The sequence below is a fragment of the Haliotis rufescens genome, unplaced genomic scaffold (genome assembly GCF_023055435.1).
Source record: "Haliotis rufescens isolate VD_foot unplaced genomic scaffold, xgHalRufe1.0.p SCAF_13, whole genome shotgun sequence".
Classification (NCBI taxonomy): Eukaryota; Metazoa; Mollusca; class Gastropoda; order Lepetellida; family Haliotidae; genus Haliotis; species Haliotis rufescens.
The window spans coordinates 20,946,413-20,967,841 of record NW_025963813.1 but is presented as its reverse complement, the minus strand read 5'-3'; the positions used below and the strand labels follow the sequence as shown (position 1 = coordinate 20,967,841).

The following is a 21,429-nucleotide window of genomic DNA, read 5'->3' as shown; positions in this document are numbered from 1 at the left end:
AACTCACAGCTCACTGCACTTATAGCATGTTCGATGAATGGGTCTTTCTCGAGAGATTCGCATAAATACAGGCGATGTTCTGCCGGGATGGGGAGAAACGTACTAGCTACGGCTGTGTATAGTTGTAATATAGAAGACCCTATCGTTTTAGTCATGGTAGCTCCCAGTCTAGACTCGTAACGAGCGTACAGTTTTTTAATCTCTTCGTCGGTCATGTTATCAATTTTTTCGATGGTATAATTTTCCCCCAAATATTGGGAACATTTTCCACCGGCTACCAAAGCGGCGAGTCTTTCTCTGTTTATCTAAAGATTTGTCTGTAACATTTTGATCTGCATCAGATTCTTTGAGCATTTGTTCGATGAGTTCGTCGCATTCCATAATGTAATACCTAAGGAGATATTTAAGTCTAACATAATATAATATGACATATCCAATACAACCCGTAATAATGAACTGTTGTGAAAGAATGAGGATTTCGAACCACATTTTTATGTAATATTAACCGCTAATGTTCAATTTGCTACATTTTTGCTATAATTTTGCTACATTTGCTATAATTTTGCTACATTTTGCTATAATTTTGTTACATTTTTGCTACAATTTTGCTATAATTTTGCTATAATTTGCTAAGCAATTGCATAAGCAGCTGGTTGATCGGTTTTTAAAACGAGTTTACAGTGCTTCGTTGCCGCTAACACTTTTCTGACTTTATCTCGTTCCCCCTTGGTATAAATGACGTCATTTTCGCGTAAACATTCCTCGAATGAATCTCGATCTTTGCAATGAAAAAGCACTACCCATTTGGTCTGCTCTCTGAGATCTTTCAGGACAGAGTTGTATTTTTGAGTAAGTACCCAAACGCTATGTTGAGTATGCCGACCGGAGAATGCTAAATACGAAAGCATATCTTTCTTTTTTGTGAGTTCTTTACTCGCGCTGCAATCGTCTATTACGAAAAGGGTTGATTCTCCTTTGTATTTTTCGTGACATACTCGGAGGCAGTCTTGTAAACGATCGCCCGGATCGACTCTGTGTACCCCGTCGTCATTCATTACCCAATCTCTCGATAAGTAGGTTTTATTAACGCTTATAGTCGGGCACAGAATAATGATATGATCGAAAACGTCCCGATAATGACTTTCTAAAATATCTAGAATAAAGGTTGTTTTTCCGCAGCCCGTTTGCCCGCATATGATAGCGCAGTGCGGATTTTGAGGTAAAAGATTATCAATAGATTGCTTGCACGAATCTCCCATTCTGTATATTAAGTTGCGCATCCATAATCACGTACAAATATATGTTTAATTTACCAGCCGCTTCCTGAAGCTTCGTTATCTGTATGGTTGCACCCTCGCTGGCATTTTCTATTCTCCTCCCACTGCCGTGTAATTGGTCATCGTCCGTTGTTCGCATGTCGAGCCATAGCGCGTACTTCGTGGTGTGGTATTCACCCATCGATACACTCCCGAGAGACAGATCTTTCACGACCGCGTTAACTTCCGGAGAACGTTTTATAGAAGGAAGTTTTTTAATCTCATCCCACTGGTGATACGCTAGTATTCCTTGGCTATATAGTTGATTAGGAACGCCCTCGATAGTCAATTCTACTTTTGTAATCTTGGGATTGTAGAACTTCTCGGTATTTCTTTTAAACGCATCGGAGGGGTCCTCGAACAACATTAAAATACCCTTCAGCGACCTCGTGGGGACGTTTAGATTGATATTCCACATCGTATCTTTTTTGTCCCTCGTGATCTTTCGGTGTCGCAGCACGCGATCGTACAAAATGGCTAAACTTCCCGAATACTGGTTACGAATTTGTCTGGCTAATTCGGGATCCGTTATCATATCGTACTCCAGCGAGATATTATCAATAGAATAGCTAGCATCATCATTAGCAGATCTGATTACTCTACCATAGTCATTAAAAGTGAGTTCGTATTCTAACCTATCAACTAGGGAGGCTTGATAAAAGGGCATGTGGGAATCTAGTAATTCAAAGTCTAGGGGAACATAGAATCTGTTACCTAATGCATCGGCAACGGCCTTATCTTTTACGAAGTTATCATCACCATTTTCAGCGCCCACGCGCAGTCTCAATGTGTTCTTATTGACAAATACCTTGGTACTGTAAGTTTTCCCGCTCTTTATCCGTTCTCCAGAGATCCATGTAGCAATAGTATACATCGCTATCGTCGATACTCAAAACCTCATTACCGCTAATTTTAATGGCGATTTTCTTAACGATAGCACGACCTATGTTCTGAACGGGCTCCCTGTTAACGTCTGTAGAAGTCAAACTAATTGTAAACGCTAGTCGGACAGTTCCCGGAACTAACACATCGTGTGCGCCGAGATTAGGAAAGCAAACCAGAAGCGTTTGATTCTGATCTATGGTACTAGGGTTATTAGTTATAGTTACAGACTGACGAATTGCTTTGACCCCTAATGGATCTCGAAGTCTACGTTGTGGGTTTAACTTGCGTCCGTATTGCGAAGACATTGTTTATATTGAAATTATGTACCCTATGTTTAATATAAAAATGACTGATTTTGATATTAATGACTTTGATCTAAGTACCTTTGATGACCCGAATCGAACTGAAGAGGGTACTGATGAAACCAACTTTGGTGGCACGAATCTTAACGATGAACTTTTACAATCGTCCGTCAATGATTATTACGATGCCTTAAAAGAAGATACCCCAATAGGCCGTGACTATTCAAAGTTTACGATAGATAGTAAAGGAATATTGCGACTGCGTGGTGCTCCGGATATTGATCTTATGCATTCTCGTACTCGTAAGCCCCTAGCCTTGTCTACGATAGCTGCTAAACACGGCATCAGCACTGTTCGTGATAAATTAGGTTTTGTGGACTACCGACGACTTTCCGCGAAGACTACTAAGGTTCTTCAAACCGTGCGTACTGAACTCGGTAATACAGATGATTTGGAAGCAGCCTCGATGGTGGCCTCAGACGGACTTGGAGAAATCTTAGATACCTATTACGATAATTCCACGTTACAGGTATCGGAGTTTAGTATTAGGGAATTACGAGGTCTTGACAAGGCAATGCGAACAATGCGGGGAGAACTCATCAATAATACAGCCAAGATATCCGAAATCGACAAGCATATAGCTAAAGAGAAAACAAAACTCGAACAGGCGGGCAATGAGTTCAGTAGACGCCGCGTAGCGGAAAGATTGCGTAACTTAGAAGACGAAAGATCGGCCCGCCTCGAAGCAGCTTCCAGTAATAGAAAGGCACTTCGTTCGCAAATCAGTCGTATTCGAGAAACTATCGATCAAGTCCTCAACGATGACACCACACTGGCCGATAAAATTAAAACATTGTTCAGAGAACAGGGAATAACAATTGCCAGTATTTTAACCGCGTTGGGATTTATTATATCGACTTTGACTCTCTCGTTAACAGGTGGTAGTACAGGTGGAGGCGGATCACCTCCTAACGATAAAAATGGTATAAAAGAGTGGATAAAAAAGCATTTAAAAGCATTAGGTTCAGCACTGGGAAAGCTCACTCAGAAAGCCGCGGCCGCACTTCCCGGTATAATAGGGAGTGTTGTTTCCTGGCTATTGAATTTATTAGCTAAGACCACCACTTGGCTTAGTCAAAACTTGTGGGGGCTGATCGTAGCAATTGCAGGGCTGTTGTACGTATTCGCTAAGAACTATTTAACCACCAAATCAGTTCGCTAACCAAATCATGAGTAAACCAACCGAGACTCCACCCACTACAAGCGCTGTTTTTTCATCGATATGTTGTTGATTTTTAGCCTCAATATGCGGTGGTACTTGTGCGTGTGCATTAGTAGATGGTTGTGAAACATGTGGTGTTTGCGGCTTGACTATTCCCTTTTCGCCCGTGATCGTTTGCGTTATTAATTCGACGTTAATATCTGAATTTATACCTGGTTTTTGTTGATCGGTAGCGATAACAATTTTATTATTATAGCCTATCACTTGACCGATCTTAAGTTCCATATTACTCGGAGACATGTATAGTCCCGGCGCATAAACGAAGTCCACTTTGGATTGAGCGTACTGTAATGCATCTTGAAAACGCTTTATAGACGATGGTATGTCAACTGGTGAATTAATGGCGTCCTCCACGTTTGAGACAAACTGTTTTTGCGCATCGAGCGCCGTCCCAGAACCGATAATGGATGTTCGTGTTTGCGATTGTGCTCCGAGAATTGCCCATACATAAGTTCTTATCGATTCATTAAATCTTACAAATCCTGGGTTAGTAAAATTATTTTCTGTTTTATCATTAAGAAATTCATTCCAAGCGTTTGCGGTATCGTTCATTTGTATAAATTTTGTAACAATATAAATTAAACCACTCTTAAAACTCATAATATCCCCTCTCCAATCGTTACTCGAAAGTTCCCAGTCTTTATACCAATGATGAGTTTTTAGAAAATAATCATACATTCTTATGTAAAGTTTGCTGGTATGCAACAACTTAAACGCATTAAATGGACCTTTGTTAACTTCTTTAAATAAATCATCGCTTTCTTCTTTGACGGTTATTTCCCCTGTGTAAGGAACACCTAGACCATGGTTTGCTCCTTTAATACGCCAATCTTTACTCGTAGAAATATTAAATTCCTGACAAATACGCTCATACGCGGACCTATTGTACGGATTATTTGTGGAATTCCAAGCTCCATCCTGCGGTAATGGAGCACTAATTTCTTTAAGTATACGTCTAATCTGATAATACACGTGAAATAATAAAACAGACTTATTTAGCATAAATCCTGGGGCATTAACAGATACGCCACATCCCGTTGTGGCACACCATATGGCAAAGTTTAACTGATTCTGCCAAAATTGCATAGGATTGTGAAACCAATCGTGCACCATTTTATCGCTAGTTGCCGTGACCCTGTACTTTTCAAAGATATCGGGGAATTTAACGAAAAATTCAGCACCAGAGGCAGTTACTATAATCGATTGATTAGTAATGTATCTCGATTTCATATTTAAGTTATGATATAGTATCATTGTATATTTAATATGTATGTTACACTCCCGGGAATAACAAATGGTCAGTCTATTGAACTGCTTCATACTATCGATAACTCGGATGGTCAACTCGAAGTAGCCCTATGCGATGTAACGTATTACCCACTGTGGACCAATATAAGTGCTGCGAGAGATAATAATGAGTTGTCTATAACAGATAAACAAAATATTATTGAAAAAAACATTAATATACCTGATGGGTATTACAATATATGCTCACTCAATGATAAAATTTTTAAGCCTAATGGAATTAGTATCACACAAAATGAGTGGAATGGGATAGTGAAAATCGGCACTGGAGAAAAAGGTATATGGATTCATGAGAACTTAGCAATTACACTTGGATTTACACAGGTAGAAAGATCAAGAAACTTTATATTATCAATATACAGGACAACATCTGATGGAGATGCATTACCCGATTTAGTTCCCTATAAAGAGTTGTTCATCCATCTTGATCAAATAAGCACGACGGATAATATTCAACTAGAAAGTCCTTCAACTCTACTCAGATGTGTTCCAGTGAAAAATGAAAAATACAATAGCGGTAGAACGGAATCTTTCTCGTCATTACAATATAAAAAATTGAAGCGTGGTATTATTTCAGACCTCAAAATTTCTATATTAGATGTAAAACACCAACCTGTACATATAGGATACTTAAGTGTAACACTCCATATTAAAAATAATGGTTGATGCATCAGGCCCTGGAACAGTAAGACAATGTAATACAATTGCGCTTTCTGATCTCGGAGACACAGAAGGATTCGGTAAACCCGGTACCGATGGTAAGTTATACGCTTTACACTTACACGATAATGTATACAATCGGAAAGAAGTTACATTCACGGGTAATCTAGGAGATTTAAGCGACGTTGATGTTAGTAGACTCCTTAAAAACACTTCGTACAATATTACTCGCAACGACGATAATAAATGGACTATGATCGAAGCAAACATCGAGTGGCTACTGAATATCGTCATTACCCCACCTTATGTGATGATGGGTAAGGGACATAATTTAACTAAGATAATAAATAGTGGCATCGTACTCGCGGCTTATATCCCGTCAAAACGAAAAAGTGTGTTAGTTACCCCCCTGCCAGAAAACCCAGGTCATATGTTATATAGTCGTCCGGCCTTAAAAAATGTTAAATTTGGTTACTGAATTCGAAGATATTAAAGTTAACCTGAGTGCAATACCTAATCTTTCTACGCTTATTATTGAAGTCTTGTTCGGAGATGCACCGGAAGATGCCTTCGATATATTACCAGGTCTATCGATTAAATGGCTCAAGAAACACGAGCATCAACGTTGCAGTATTATTCATATCGGAGCATCGCCCGTTGCAACCCTCGAGGGGGTCCAAATTATTAAAAGTGACAGCATTTCTCTTTCTAAGATATTCTTGCCGTATAATATACATTTGATAAGATTGATGTATAGTCTCAAAACATTTAAGCAAGACCAATTAAAGACTATTATATGATCGTTATATACACTATGAGTTTATATCCGGCGCTCGGTAAAGCATTTGAAAAGATGGAAACTGTTGATGGATTTCGATTACATCAAATAAGCGACATAAAACATCGAATAGAGAAGGATAGGGAGTTGAGACTTGGATTGTATAAAAAGTATCGCAGAGCCGTGAATGCTCTGGACGGAGTTGACACCGTGCTTTTAGTATCTGGCATGGGACTCGGTGTAGCGGGTATCGGTTTACTATCAACTATAATCGCCGCGCCTATCGTGCTCGGCATGGAAATAACCGCTGGAGTCTCGGGACTGGCAGGAATAGCGATAAAATTCATTTCTCGTAGGTTACAAAAGAAAGCATTAAAACACGATAGTATTCGGATACTCGCCGAAGCAAAGTTGAACAGCATTGAGGATCATATTTCAACAGCAATGGCCGATTGTAAGATATCCGAGGATGAGTTTCGTTTAGTGCTGTCGGAGCTCACCAAATACAATGAAATGAAGCAGGAGATTCGATCAAAATCTCGTAAGACCAGTGGTATTAGCGAAGACGAGAAAAAAAAGTTCATAGAACAGGGGAGGCAACAAGCGCGTCAATTATTCCGTGCCAAAACCAAAGAACTGGTTGGAGATTAAAAATAGATTGTTTACTATCGTGTGATTACATTTAGACAAATGCTAACATAAATATATAATAATGGAGAAAGCTATTCAATGGAAAGAATTACCACAAGGTTTTTATTATATCAGTGATGTCAAACCAACCAAATATGGTTATCAATTGTTTCTTATCAATTTACAAAAAGAGTGTAGTTATATAGTCTGGTCTCCTAGTAAAATGAACGAAGAACTTAATAAAAATGTTGAATATCGCTTTATCGATAAAAATAATAAAGAATATTTTTATTACCATTTAGACTCATCTAAAGCAATGATTGGCCCCAGGTATTGGTGAGCTAGGGTCAATTTAACTTAATCTTATGACTATCGTTGAATCGCATAGTCATTTTGGCATAAAAAATTCCATCTGTAGTAGCAGTATAGGTATATGAATCCGGCTCCAGTGGAAGTGAGCCAGAACCCCTATTACCTATACTACTGCTATCAATGATATTTTAGTATTTGTGATTATATTATCTGTCTTGTTATTGAATAATCTTTAGCTTGATAAAAAACCTTTTCCCGTGAAGTCACGTGATAACCAAATATGGGATAATAGCCTCGATCCAAATGTTACAACGCATACACTTGAGCAGATATAACTCATGAATATTAATTAGACCGTTCACTACGTTCACAGATCGTTATTGTAACAGAAACAAACGCATGTTTTCCATGTATATCTAAAATGATATTATTTGTTATTAATTGTCCAGTGAATTAAACAATTTAGATTGAAATAATTCATCATATTATGAATACGTAACAACTTGTAATGTGTGTGAAAAGTCGTACTAGAATACACTATTTGAAGGGGGCGTGGCCTAAATGCAAATGTCCGATTGGGATTTTAAATTTTCCGGACCCCTGCCCAACACCATATAAAATTTGGTTTAGCATCAATTTCCTCTAGTGTGTTTTCAATGCGTTTCAGTATATAAAGAGGTGGAATCTGATTGGTCAATAGGAGGGACTTAGAAGGGACATAATCAGTAATTGTCACTGGTGGAGCTACGATGGAAGGATGAAATTTCAGCGTAGTTTGGCAAGAATGGAAATTGGACTTTAACAGTCAGTCGACTCCCTTGCCCTGGGAAGATGCCATCACACCTACAATATTGCTAATCTTGAGCCACCAAGAGCAAATAACTCCTATAATATTGGGGCGGTTGCCTCGACGATGGTTCCACACGATAACTGTTCCATTAGAGCCATCATAGAAGGATGTTTTTGGAGGTCTGACTCGGGCTTTGCCAGCCACAACCTGAGGGAAATGGCTTTAGACAGCGAGGGTAAATATGCAATGGTGTACTGATGATTGAACTGTGAGCAATTTGCTTTGAGGGAGCATTCATTTAGCAGAAAATGTATTTTATTTAAAAAAATTCCTTCTTGTAACAGTCACCCATGAAACAGATCAAAGAAGATTTGAGTAAATAATGTAACAGAAAAGTGTCCATCCTCAGGCATCCTGTGAAAGCCCTTGGCTTGTTGGTGTTGTATCTTTGTGTATATTTGTCAAATCAAAAACTTCTTGGAAAATATCAGTAAAAGTATTCATATTGAATATATGTTTAATTTTTCTCAAAATATCTGCAATCAGTCACATATTTCCACAAGACTGGCGACTCAGGTTTGATTCCTTTAACAAAATATGTCTTTCCCGTTTCATGTTTTTAAACGTTACAATGCAGAAGAAAAAATGCATGTATTTTTTACAAACTATTTCCTTTTTTCATTGTGGATTTAGATGATTTATCTGAAAGTAAGTTAGATAAAATCAAGTCATTCATGTCTTTCCCGTAACAATATGTTTTCCATCCCATAACAAAATGTCCTTCCTGTAAGGATGACGTTTTTGGTCACATATACAACTACTACTGTATTCAATGGTATATCAGATCAAATATTTCCCATAGACATTTTATCATTGGCGATTCAGGTTTATTCTGATGGCTATATATACACCATTAGGGAATCGAGACAACAATTATATGGGTTGACAATACAATAACACATATATCTTACAGCATTTCTATACAAGAAATATTGCTTTTGGTATTGCGTTATTATAAAACTAAGTCCTAATATATAAAAGATCTGCATTCAAAGTTTGATTATCCCCCGCCCCAATGAAGTTGGCGGGGGATATAGAAATGGGTTCCGTCCGTGTGTGTGTGTGTGTGTGTGTGTGTGTGTGTGTGTGTGTGTGTGTGTGTGTGTGTGTGTGTGTGTGTGTGTGTGTGTGTGTGTGTGTGTGTGTGTGTGTGTGTGTGTGTGTGTGTGTGTGTGTGTGTGCGTGCATGTGTGTGTGTGTGTGTGTGTGCGTGCATGTGTGTGTGCATGAGTGTGTGCATGTGTGTGTGTGCGTGTGTGTGTGTGCGTGTGTGCGTCCCGAAATTGTTTCCGGAGCATAACTCAGAAACCGTTAAATAATTTCTTACAAAACTTTGCATGTTTACCAGACACATACTGAACTGGTGCCTTTTGCTATTTAGGAGTTTTATAAATTTTTATGTTTTACGTTTCCATGGCAACAAGTTGGACTTAAGTTTTAATATAGGATTGGTTTACTTAAGTAGTATAACAAAGAAACTGTTAAATATTTCCTTGCCAAACATTGCATGTCTATATATAAAGCGCATACTGAACTAGTGCCATTTGATATTAAGGAGTTTTAGAAATGTTTATTTTAGAATTTCCATTGCAGCTATTTTGACATGGGCTAAGAGAAATGTTGGGTCAGTTAACTGGTTTGGGACCATAATGTGTTAAAATGGGCGGGGGATATAGATGACTTTGTCAACTATACGCTTGTTATTTTTATATCGGTTTTTAATATTTCCTACAAAGACAGTTTTGTTACGCGAAGGACATATGACCATGGTAACCCAAGTACAGACAGGACAACCTAATGAAAGTAAACACTATTGTGACATTGTGCTGGATGTTCATTATTTCTGTACTATGTATTGAATCATCTATCCAGACCAACGAATAAATTGGCTCTACTCATTCATTTGTTTTGTCACACTTCACACTTTTGAAATTTGACGTATTTTGATATTGACACACAAAGTGTATCAACTAATACAAATGTTCAGGGATTTCATTTCTATTCTTTGTTTTGAATTTAAAGTATTTTTGGTTTCATTTAACTTTGACTCAAATAAATATGGGCTGGAGAGTTTAGTGAGGGCCTCATTATCAATGAGGAGAAATATGAAGTCATCCCACCAAATTCTGTCTATTTCATCTGAAGACAGTTCAACACAGCCGGATGGCAGCAAATATAGTTACTGGTATACCAAGCTTTCTCAGGATATTTGTCAGTTCAAAAATTGCAGATGTTAAAGGATCTTCTAACTTGAGTCAAAAGTCTTTGACAGTTTCTTTAACAGATTTTGCTTCTTCCCTTTACTTTGATTCCCGACATGGGTAAAATGTGTGCAGCCCATTTCTGGTGTCCCCCGCCGTGATATTGCTGGAATACTGCTAAAAGCGATGTAAAACCATACTCACTCACTCACTCTTCCCTTTACCTCTTTGTTGATGCCTCCCTTCATCACATTGCTCGTGAGAGATAATCTAATGTTTTCCAGCTGTTAACAACTCATTCATAGGATCTCAACCCATTCCCTTAGTGACAACAATCAGGAGCCCTCTGCTGCCTATTGCCAAAGAAAGATGTTCAACCTAATTAGGCGTTGATGTAGTTTGTGGCTGATATCCTCCTTCATCTTCTGAAGTACAAGAAACTATGTAGGGCTGCAATTGCTACTTACATACAATCAACACTGTATTGGCTGCTTCAAGGACTCACATGGTCAGCAAAGCACCAGAGATTGCCGCTATTAACAAGAGTTTCTGGCCACAAGATAAATGCCAGAAGTTCTGAGAGAGTTTGCACTGTTCTCTTTCCTACTGGGTACCTGCACAAGGTGTGATACATGGAGCTTCACAATGACCCAACTTCTTGTGCTGATGATACTGGAAAGTGAACGCACCTCCTGGGCAAAGTAAGTCGATGGAGTCCAACTGTCATGATGAGGGATGATGCAACAGTTTCCAGAACTCTAACTGCACACTGTCATATCAGGATTAGGAATAATTGACAAAAATCTAATATTTCGTATATTATATGCCTCTCCTGATGTGACTGGAATAAGCCTGGCCCAGCCACCCCATACCCAGGTGTCTGTCCGGCCTTTGGCAAGACAGAAGCAAGAGGAAGATCAAGGGAAATAACTCTGAACTAGTGACCGTAGCCCTTTGTATGTTTGAGTGAAGACTTTTCACGCTGTGTTTTAGATATAGGATAAATGTATGATATATAAAATACTAAATTTCTGTACATTAGTTATTGCAAACAAAAAACATTTAACATTAACATTGTAGTATTGAAGTAACATGGTACAATTCACTTGAACATCTGAAATTATTGATTGTCACCAGATGGTTAAGATTTTCTCAGGCCTCTGTCATGACCAGCCTCCAATGCTGAGGCTGGATACTGATTGCTACAACACAGTTGATGGATATATGGTAACAAGTGGGTCCTGGGGAAGTCCGTAACAAGGCCCCATCTCTTAGGTAATTACCGAGGGCAAGATGCTCAAAATGATTGTTCATTTGAACACACATTACTTTTAAGTTTGTTTCATATTTACATGTATGACAGATGTTTTCTTTCTGATTAGACGAGGAGAATAGCATCGTGGCTAGCAGAGAAGATGACCAAGGAAGGGCACGCTGTGGGATTGTTGTCAGGGGAGCTGGCCATTGAACAAAGGGCAGCCATTATACACAGATTTAGAGATGGCAAAGAAAAGGTGCTGATTACAACCAATGTATCAGCCAGAGGTAAAGCATAACAAATTGCATGCCAATCGGCAACCCTTGGATAGAAATAACAAGCTTTCTTATTGATCTATTATAGATGATACCATTTGGCAACCCTTGGGTAGAAATAGCAAGCTTTGGTATTGATCTATTATAGATGATACCATTTGGCAATCCTTGGATAGAAATATCAAGCTTTGGTATAGATCTATTATAGGTGATACTATTTGACAACCCTTGGATAGAAATATCAAGCTGATAATAGATTATAGATGATACCATTTGGCAATCCTTGGATAGAAATATCAAGCTTTGGTATTGATCTATTATTGATGATACTATTGGGCAATCCTTGGATAGAAATAGCAAGCTTTGTTATTGATGTATGATAGATGATACCATTTGGCAATCCTTGGATAGAAATATCAAGCTTTGGTATAGATCTATTATAGATGATACTATTTGGCAACCCTTGGATAGAAATATCAAGCTTTGGTATAGATCTATTATAGATGATACTATTTGGCAACCCTTGGATAGAAATAGGAAGCTTTGGTATAGATCTATTATAGATGATACCATTTGCAACCCTTGGGTAGAAATATCAAGCTGATAATTGATTATAGATGATACCATTTGGCAATCCTTGGATAGAAATAGCAATCTTTGGTATTGATGTATTATAGATGATACTATTTGGGAATCCTTGGATAGAAATATCAAGCTTTGGTATTGATCTATTATTGATGATACTATTTGGCAATCCTTCGATAGAAATAGCAATCTTTGGTATTGATGTATTATAGATGATACTATTTGGCAACCCTTGGATAGAAATATCAAGCTTTGGTATTGATCTATTATAGATGATACAATTTGGCAACCCTTGGATAGAAATAGCAAGCTTTGGTGGTGATATAGATATACCGTTTGGCAACCCTTGGATAGAAATAGCAAGCTTTGGTGGTGATATAGATATACCATTTGGCAACCCTTGGATAGAAATAGCAATCTTTGGTATTGATGTATTATAGATGATACTATTTGATATCACCGGTAGATTCCGAGAAAACGTGTGTACAGCTGATGGCTGCTTCTGGCTTCATTTATAAATAAGATGATACACACGGGAGTCTCAATCTCTGCATATAAAGCCCCTATCTCACATTCACGAATCTGAACACGATTTAACGTTTTTCCATAAATCGTGTTAGAACGTATGAAGGTCGCGCACTCATTCATGTTCATTCATGTTAAGTCTTGGTCGGTTGCACGCGGTCGTATGGACGTCGCAGCTCAGCTTAAATCATGTTATAAATTTTTGCATTGCAAAAATTTATAACATGATTTAAGCCGAGCTGAAAAGTCGTGTTCAATCCTATGAAGGTCGTATGACAGTCGTGTTCAATCGTATGAAGATCGTGTTCAGTCGTATGAAGATCGTGTTCAGTCGTATGAAGATCGTGTTCAGTCGCGTTCAGTCGTGTTGGGGAGCGTGGGAAGAAACTCATACGACTTTCATACGTTTTAACACGAAATCCATACGTTTGTCATACGACCGGAAGAGCCCATCACGTGACTGAGTGAGAACATGGGAAACCCCCTGAAAGTGAAAGCTCATTCTACAGCCATGCCAAACCTCAGGCAGCCGAAACAGAAGCTCAACAACCATGGTCGGACCCACAATCTCTTCCTGTTCCCCACTCTGCGACGCCTATGCTGCCTCCTACCCCTCACCATCAAAGCCATAGCTACCAGAAGTACTTCCTCATCCTCCAAAGCTGCTTCTTGCGGGTCTCGTTCGTTGTTGAACTTGGTGAAGACTGACACAGAAATGCTGTTGCAATGCAGCTTATATACTACATGACCCACGTGACCAAAATAAACCAAAATATGTCGTATGAAGGTCTTGCTCAGTCGTATGGAGATCGTGTTTATTATCCCCCGCCACGAAGTGGAAGGGGGATATAGGATTGGGTGCCATCCGGCCGTCCTTCCGTCACATTTCGTTTCCGGAGCAGATCTTGAAAACCGTACCATATTTCTTCACCAAACTTGGCACATAGATAGATCTAGTGGTGAACTGGTGCCTTTTGATAGTTTGGGATTTTTCAAAAAGTTATTTTTATAGTTTCCATGGCAACGACTTTGATTTAGACTGAAAATGGCAGTAGTCCTCGTTTCCGGAGCAGATCTTGAAAACCGTACCATATTTCTCTACCAAACTTGGCACATAGATAGATCTAGTGGTGAACTGGTGCCTTTTGAAAGTTTGGCATTTTTAAAAACAATATTTTTTTAGTTTCCATGGCAACGACTTTGATTTAGACTGAAAATGGAGGTAGTCCTCGTTTCCGGAGCAGATCTTGAAAAACGTACTATATTTCTTTACAAAAAGGCCCAGTGAACATAGTTCAAAGGAGCTAATGCATTGCACACACCCGACATGTCATATTGGTGGGGGATGTGAGTATTTCATGCTTGTTTTTGTAGTCGTATGGACATCATAATGAATCGGGTTTAATCGTATCGCGTGTTAAGTCGTATGGGCGTCATATGACGGTCTTGTTTGGTCGTATGACAGTCGTATTGGGGTCGTGTTAAATGAGGTTAAATCGTGTTGTATGGTATGAATATCTTATGACGGTCGTATGAGTGTCGTGTTCAGTCGTATGAGGGTCGTTTTTAGCCGTATGAGGGTTGTGTTTGGTTAAGAAATTTGCATAAACCAAAAGGTCGAGCACGAATCAACACGACTTTTAAACTTGTCTTAAATCGTGTTTCGCAATTTCTTAAATCGTGTATTTGAGATAGGGACTTAAAACAATGGCTAACAGAACAGGAAATATGATTTAATCGGTCAATCATCATGTCTAGTGATGTTTTATCTCAAATTTTGAATTTTTTATTGACCAAGTTTAATTGTTATGATCTGTTAGTTTCGCTGAAGGGATATGATGTAATTTTTTTCTGCGGAAGACATATACTCAACAACAAAAGTTCCTGTAACACCAATATTTTAGTGTATTTTTCAAACAAGTAAAGTTTTGTGTTCAATATTGTAGTACATGTATGGAATCAAGTCACAAAAACGCAACTGCTACAGAAAAGCATGCATTCCATGCAAAAGTTGACTTTTATGCAAGCCCCATGCATTTCGCTACCCAAGAATGGGTATAAAAACATATGTGCCTCAACGGGATTCCATATGCATTGCTTAGCATCGTGCTGACAACAACCACTCAGAAAAACAACAAAATGACGCAATTATTCAACATTACGAAATGCCACAAACTGAGTGTCTGCGAGCCATTGGTATGCTTGAAGCAGGATCGAGTCAACATGATGTTGCAAGACAATTTAACGTCAACAGAAACACCATTTGGTGTTTATGGCAACCTTGGCAACAGACTAATGCAGTCAGAGACCATCCTTGGAGTGTCAGGCCACGCGTAACCAATAATAGACAAGACAACTGGATTCGAACAACACACCTATGAAATCGATTCCAGCCAGCAACAGTGACTGCAAGAAGCATCCCTGGCCTTCGACGAAAATCTTCACAAACTGTACGTCGTCGCCTTAGATGTGCAGGGAATGTCGCCAGAAGACCTCCATACGCCCCATTTTGACAGGGAACCACCATCAAGCACGTCTACAGTGGTGCAGGCAGTGTCTACGCTGGACGGCCATGCAGTGGGGACAAGTTCTATTCACTGACGAGTCTCGTTTTCACCTCAGCCTTAGCAATGGACGGATTCGAGTGTACCGACGTCGCGGTGAACATTACATCAATCATTGTTTTCATGGAAGAAGATCGGTTTTGCATGGTCATGGCCCAGGCATTACCTTTCATCATGACAATGCCCGGCGTCATATTGCTCGACTTGTTCAGGATTCTCTTCAACAAAACAACGTGAATGTCATCCCCTGGCAGGCTCGCTCCCCTGATCTCTCACCAATCAAGCACATGTGGGATGAGATGGATCGGCGTCTTCGACGTCAACCACGTGTTCCACAGACACTGCAGGAACTTCGAAACATACTCTAGCAGATATGGACAGATATCCCACAGGACTTTGTGCGACGCCTGAACCATTCCATGAGACGAAGATGTGTTGCTTGCATCACAACCAGAGGTGGACACACACTTTATTGATTTGTAAATTGACATTTTGGCATGTTCATATTTTTTTTATGAAATCACGCATTTATGGCAAATTAAACCATTTGAACACTTACAGGAGTCTTTTCTCTATTGCCAACCGAAATTGTTTCAGATTTGGTAAAAAACATAACTTTGCATTAAATCTTATTCAATGTCACAGGAACTTTTGTTGTTCAGTATATGTTTTTATTTCAAATGTAGGTGATGTGCTTCATTCCATTTCACTTTACAGACGGGGTATATAAATTAGTATCGATTTTTTTTTTTTAAAGGCTTGTATATCTCAAGGATATCATTTATGTGTTTCTTTTATGAGCAAGGGAAATCATTTTTGCACATTAGTATGTTGTGTCAGGGGTCAAGGTCATCCTCTAGGTCATAGCCTGAAAACACTTTGTTTACTGCCTAACTCGAAAAGGATTTTCTGAAGCTTAAACCTGGTATCTGTCATCCTTGGGGTGGCTCTCCGATCTGACACGGTTGAGGTCATTCATAAAGTATGTTCCGTATTTTCACTTAAATGCCTTTTTTTACATTCTTTATTAAGTGTTAAGCAGGTTGTGGTTATATCACTTAAATACTACTTATGTGCCACCAAAGATGATAATCACTGTGGCCAACATTCCACTGTTAGAAATTGGCACCAGTACTATAGTCCTCCAAACTGCCCAGTATTTAAGGTATCATGAGGATCAATAGAAATTTGCAATTTTTAAGGGTTTTGCTATTTGTTATCATTGTAAGGACTAGTGGACTAAAATGTTTTTTTCTACCCCTGCTTTCAGTCAAGAGAATATTCCTTTTTTCGTTGTTAAATTGAATTCCACCAAGTGATATAATATTTGATTTGTATGGTGGATAGCCCTTAGTAAGTTTAAATTAACTCCCAAGATCATGAATTCAAAAAATATGTTTGTGATAACTCAAGGAGTTTATTGTAGGTCAAGGTCACTTAAATGCACATTTGTTAGGTTGTTCTGCGGAACTAATCCTGTGAGAAAAGTAAAGAGTAAGCACCCATCTCTCAGCTGGAAACAACCAAGCATGTGATTGGCAGAAATTGGGGATCAAGGTCATTAATCCGGAAGTGCATATGACTTTATTAAAGTAGCTTTGTGTTTTTAAGATGTCTTGCAAAAAACATGCATATTTCCAAACCAATGAGAGAAATTGTTATACAAGAAGTACATGTAACATTCTTGTTAATGTATCTTGATGCATGGGACATCCTGTGTCAAGTTACACTGCATGTGCATATGGCATATATTTTTTCAGCCGAAAATGCATAGAATTTATTCTTAATAATGTTTTATAGGCATAGGATTCTCTATTTGAAAGTTGTATGTGTGTTTTCCCAAACAGTAAGTGATGCCATTAAACCAGAAGTGTATATAACTTTGTGGTTAAGGTAGCCATTTAGCACAGGACTGTTTCAAAGTAACTGTTGTTCTACATTGGGCACATGTTTTCCCAAACCAGAAGTGATGTAATTATGATGGAAGTGTGTTTATGGCTTTGTTGTTAAGGAAGCTAGAGGAAAAGGAGATTCTGTTTCAGAATCGTACTGCGTACTGATTTTTCCAAAACCAGAATTGATGTCATTAATTAAATCAGGAGTGCGTTAAATTCTGAAAGGTACATCACAAATAATATTACTTTTTGAGAGATATCGGCATGAAATAGTCCAGCTGGATCTCTCTCCCCCACCCCCCCCATCCCCCCCATCCCCCCCTCACACACACACACACACACCACACCCCACACCACACCCTCACAAATTCATGGATACTGCATCATAACATAAGTCTGCAATAGCCTACTGCATCAAGATTGATATAAGTATTGGGAATTTGATTGTCATCAATTGTGTTCTGTTGTAGGTATTGATGTGGAACAGGTAACAGTTGTGGTCAACTTTGACCTGCCCACATTGGATGGGAAACCTGACAATGAGACATACCTACACAGGATAGGACGGACAGGCAGATTCGGCAAGAATGGCATTGCAATCAACATGGTGGACAGTTCTCGCTCTATGAACACTATGAGATCTATAGAGAACCACTTTGGTAAGTGGAGGAAAAGTTCAAAACATTTGATCATCCATTATTATTATCATTTCATTGCAAGCAAGTGCCAGAGTAAAGGGTCTGTGTCTGGGGTATTAGAAACTGAAAAGCAGTGAATGTGTGACTTCTGGAAGACTAGGTAATTACTTGGCCCACTACCACACAATGTTCGGACTGCTACGATCACTGTAAGCCTGAACGCTTCTGTCCAAGGCTTCTGCAACAATCCACTTGCACTTGTAGGCTAAGGTCTTCTTAGCTACAATCAAAATTTACCATTGGTCCGCAATTTATTATGAAAAGGAGGCTATGGGAGGCTATTGTAGCCTCAGACTGTATGTTACGAAATTGCAAGAGACTGTGTGTTTCGAATAAAAACATTTCATGTTTGTACCTGTGTGTGAATGTGTGTGTGAGTGCCACGACCCTGTGAGCACCTTGCCCAAAGTAATATTCTGAGCCTTGAGCAAGGACCAGTGAGGCCCATTTTCACTTTGTCGTTTAAGCTGATGCTTTTTTGGTGATCATTTACAATCAGATGTAAGTGAGGGTGATGGGAATAGGGTTATTCAAATCAGAGAATGACCTTAGATCAGTGAACACGGCACAGCTCAAGTAAATGTTTTCAGGTAAAGATACTGTACCACAGTTAATCTCAGCCGCTTCAACTGTGAGAAAGTGATTTTGTGAGACTTTTGGCATTAGAACATTTTCATGATTTGTTGGACTAGTTATAGGGCTTTGTCCATTTTTCTCAACAATAAATATCTAGTGACTTGCATGCCTGCAGACGTTTCCTGCCTGGTTGTGTATATTGTCCAAATGTTGCAGTGTAGATATACTCTTAACTTTTCAGACACCCCTTGTAATTTCAAAATACTCATGCTGTTTTATTGTGGAGAAACTTCTGTAAATTCCATTGCATATTCTTTTTTACCCTTTTGTTATGATTGTTTACCTCTGAAATATTCTGGTGAGTAACGGAGCCTTCTTTAATACCGTTATTTCCTTTGACATCATACACATTCTTTGTTTGCATTACAGGTCGGAAAATCACAAAGTTGGATGCCGATGATGCTGAAGAGATAGAGAAAATCAGCACCTGAGAAGCAGGTGGACAAATATGATGAGAGAAGTACCCCTCCTATCATGATCACTCATTCGTCCACCTTGATGAGCTGCTGGGCAGCACGAGTTGTACCACTGATACTGTACTTGAGCTGAACTGTATCTGCCACTGCCTCAAGCAACACGGAACCCTGCAGCACACAGATGCCTCTATTGTCATCAAGTGTCGTGGCTAAGAGACCACCAGGGCAGGTTAAAAGAAACAGGTTCAAAAACTACCTTGGTTTTGCTGTCAACTTATTTTGTTGACAGTTTTGTTTTTCCATAATAACTCCACGTGAATGTTCAAATCATTTTCAGGAGTTACTGTGGACGTAAAGATGAGATCAGGAAAGCAATTTAATGAAACTTAAACAGACATTTTAGTTCCATAAAGCAGATATTTTTAATTGGTATGTGAAGGGAGACTATTCTAGAACTATGTTGAATGTATATATGATGCTTTTCTTGGAATCAACATAAATGACAATAAAGTTAATATCAAGTAAAAGCTTCAGTTGCTTCTTCCAGCGGGATGTTGTGTTTGTTGACTGACAATGTGATGCTGCAGCAAGTAGGAGTGATGCAAGTGTGCTTTTCAAGAAGGAAATAGCAATTCTTGACCAGTTTTAATTTTTTTAAACATTTGTTTTTACATTGGTCTAAAAATCTTTTACTTCAAACTGAAAATTGTCAGATATTATAAGAATCCAGAAAACTTTTTATGATTATTAGCATGTAGACAAAAACATTGTTTGGGACTTTGTGGTATAGATCCATTGATCTTATTTGCCATATTCGCCATATTCGCCGTATTAAGTGCCTTGCTCCAATACACACCCCTTGACCAACTTTTAGAACAATCTGTAAGTAACTTTTAATAGCACCCTCCACTCTGACCCCAAATTGACATGACAGTCCATATTTTGTTTTGTGTATTGTTTGCTGTAAACAGCTGTGAACAAGGAACTATTACATATTCTGTAATTTGGTGAGGTGTGCAAACTTGGTTCATGTTTGGCAATAATGGAGGTGTTATGGGGATTGATACCATTAGGAATAAAATGTCTGTGTATGTCCACATAGGCATAGCATGTTTTAGCTTTTTTTAACATTTCATTGGTGCTCAATTATGTACTCTTCTGGTAGTTCTAACGGTATTACATTTATTCAAAATATGAAAGTCTATCTTTTCACAGAATATCCAAGCAACGATATGAAAACGTTGATGCTTTTAGTATGTTAAGATCTTTGATTTAAATTTTTGGATATTCCGCAAAGAATAATTTACTCAGTGATCTGCAGAAGCCAATGGCTCATGCTTTTTAAATTTAAATTCAATATTTTGCTATTTCCTCCGTCAATAAGTACATCTTTTTACATAATTCTTAGTGATTCAAAGAAAAAGTGAATATATAACGATTTTTGTATTTTGAATGTGTAGGAGGAATTCTTATAGTTGTGACAAGATGACATGTACTGAACCACATATTTGCTTTCCAGTGTTTAACCAGTTAACACTGTCATTCTTCAACAGTGATTTGTCTGCACAATGATCAATTAGCAATCCCAAATTGTTGCAGTTTTTCAAAGATCAATCCGCCAGTTTCATGGCTTCTTTTGGGAGAAGGAAATCACCAAACTTTCATGCTTATTTGAGTACTCTCCTTGTCAGTGTACATAACAGATGTCGCTATTGTAAGTTGTTTGTAATACTTGTAAATAAACTGTGAAATGTTGTCTGTGTTTATTTAACAATTAAGTCTTGACCCTTGTGGCACAGTCATCTGTCTGGTAAGAAGTTCCTGATTGTGTAGTGTGTTCATTGCTTTAGTATGTGTTCCTCTCCTTTCACAGTATATAAGGTGCATCTCCTTGTTCCTCCATCCTACTGTAGTGAAGGGACAGCAATATTTCCAACAAAACCTGGATGACCCTTTATGTACGGTATCCAGGATATTCTGCAACATTACTGAAACAGCAACCAAAACCCATCCAAAGAAATGAACATATTTCCATGTTAGCAGCACCTGCATCTAT

At 38.6% G+C, this 21,429-nt stretch overlaps 1 protein-coding gene across 1 annotated transcript in view; it reads left to right on the top strand.

Annotated features, from left to right (window-relative positions):
* Positions 1–21,128, top strand: part of LOC124132285 (ATP-dependent RNA helicase DDX19A-like) — a 99,670-nt gene extending 78,542 nt beyond the window's left edge. Inside the window, exons 10-12 of the mRNA XM_046496137.2 lie at positions 11,904–12,066; positions 18,094–18,282; positions 19,327–21,128. Coding sequence (XP_046352093.1) covers positions 11,904–12,066; positions 18,094–18,282; positions 19,327–19,388 — 414 coding nt within the window. The 3' untranslated portion in view covers positions 19,389–21,128. The remainder of the gene's footprint in view (positions 1–11,903; positions 12,067–18,093; positions 18,283–19,326) is intronic.
* Positions 21,129–21,429: the final 301 nt, after the last annotated feature.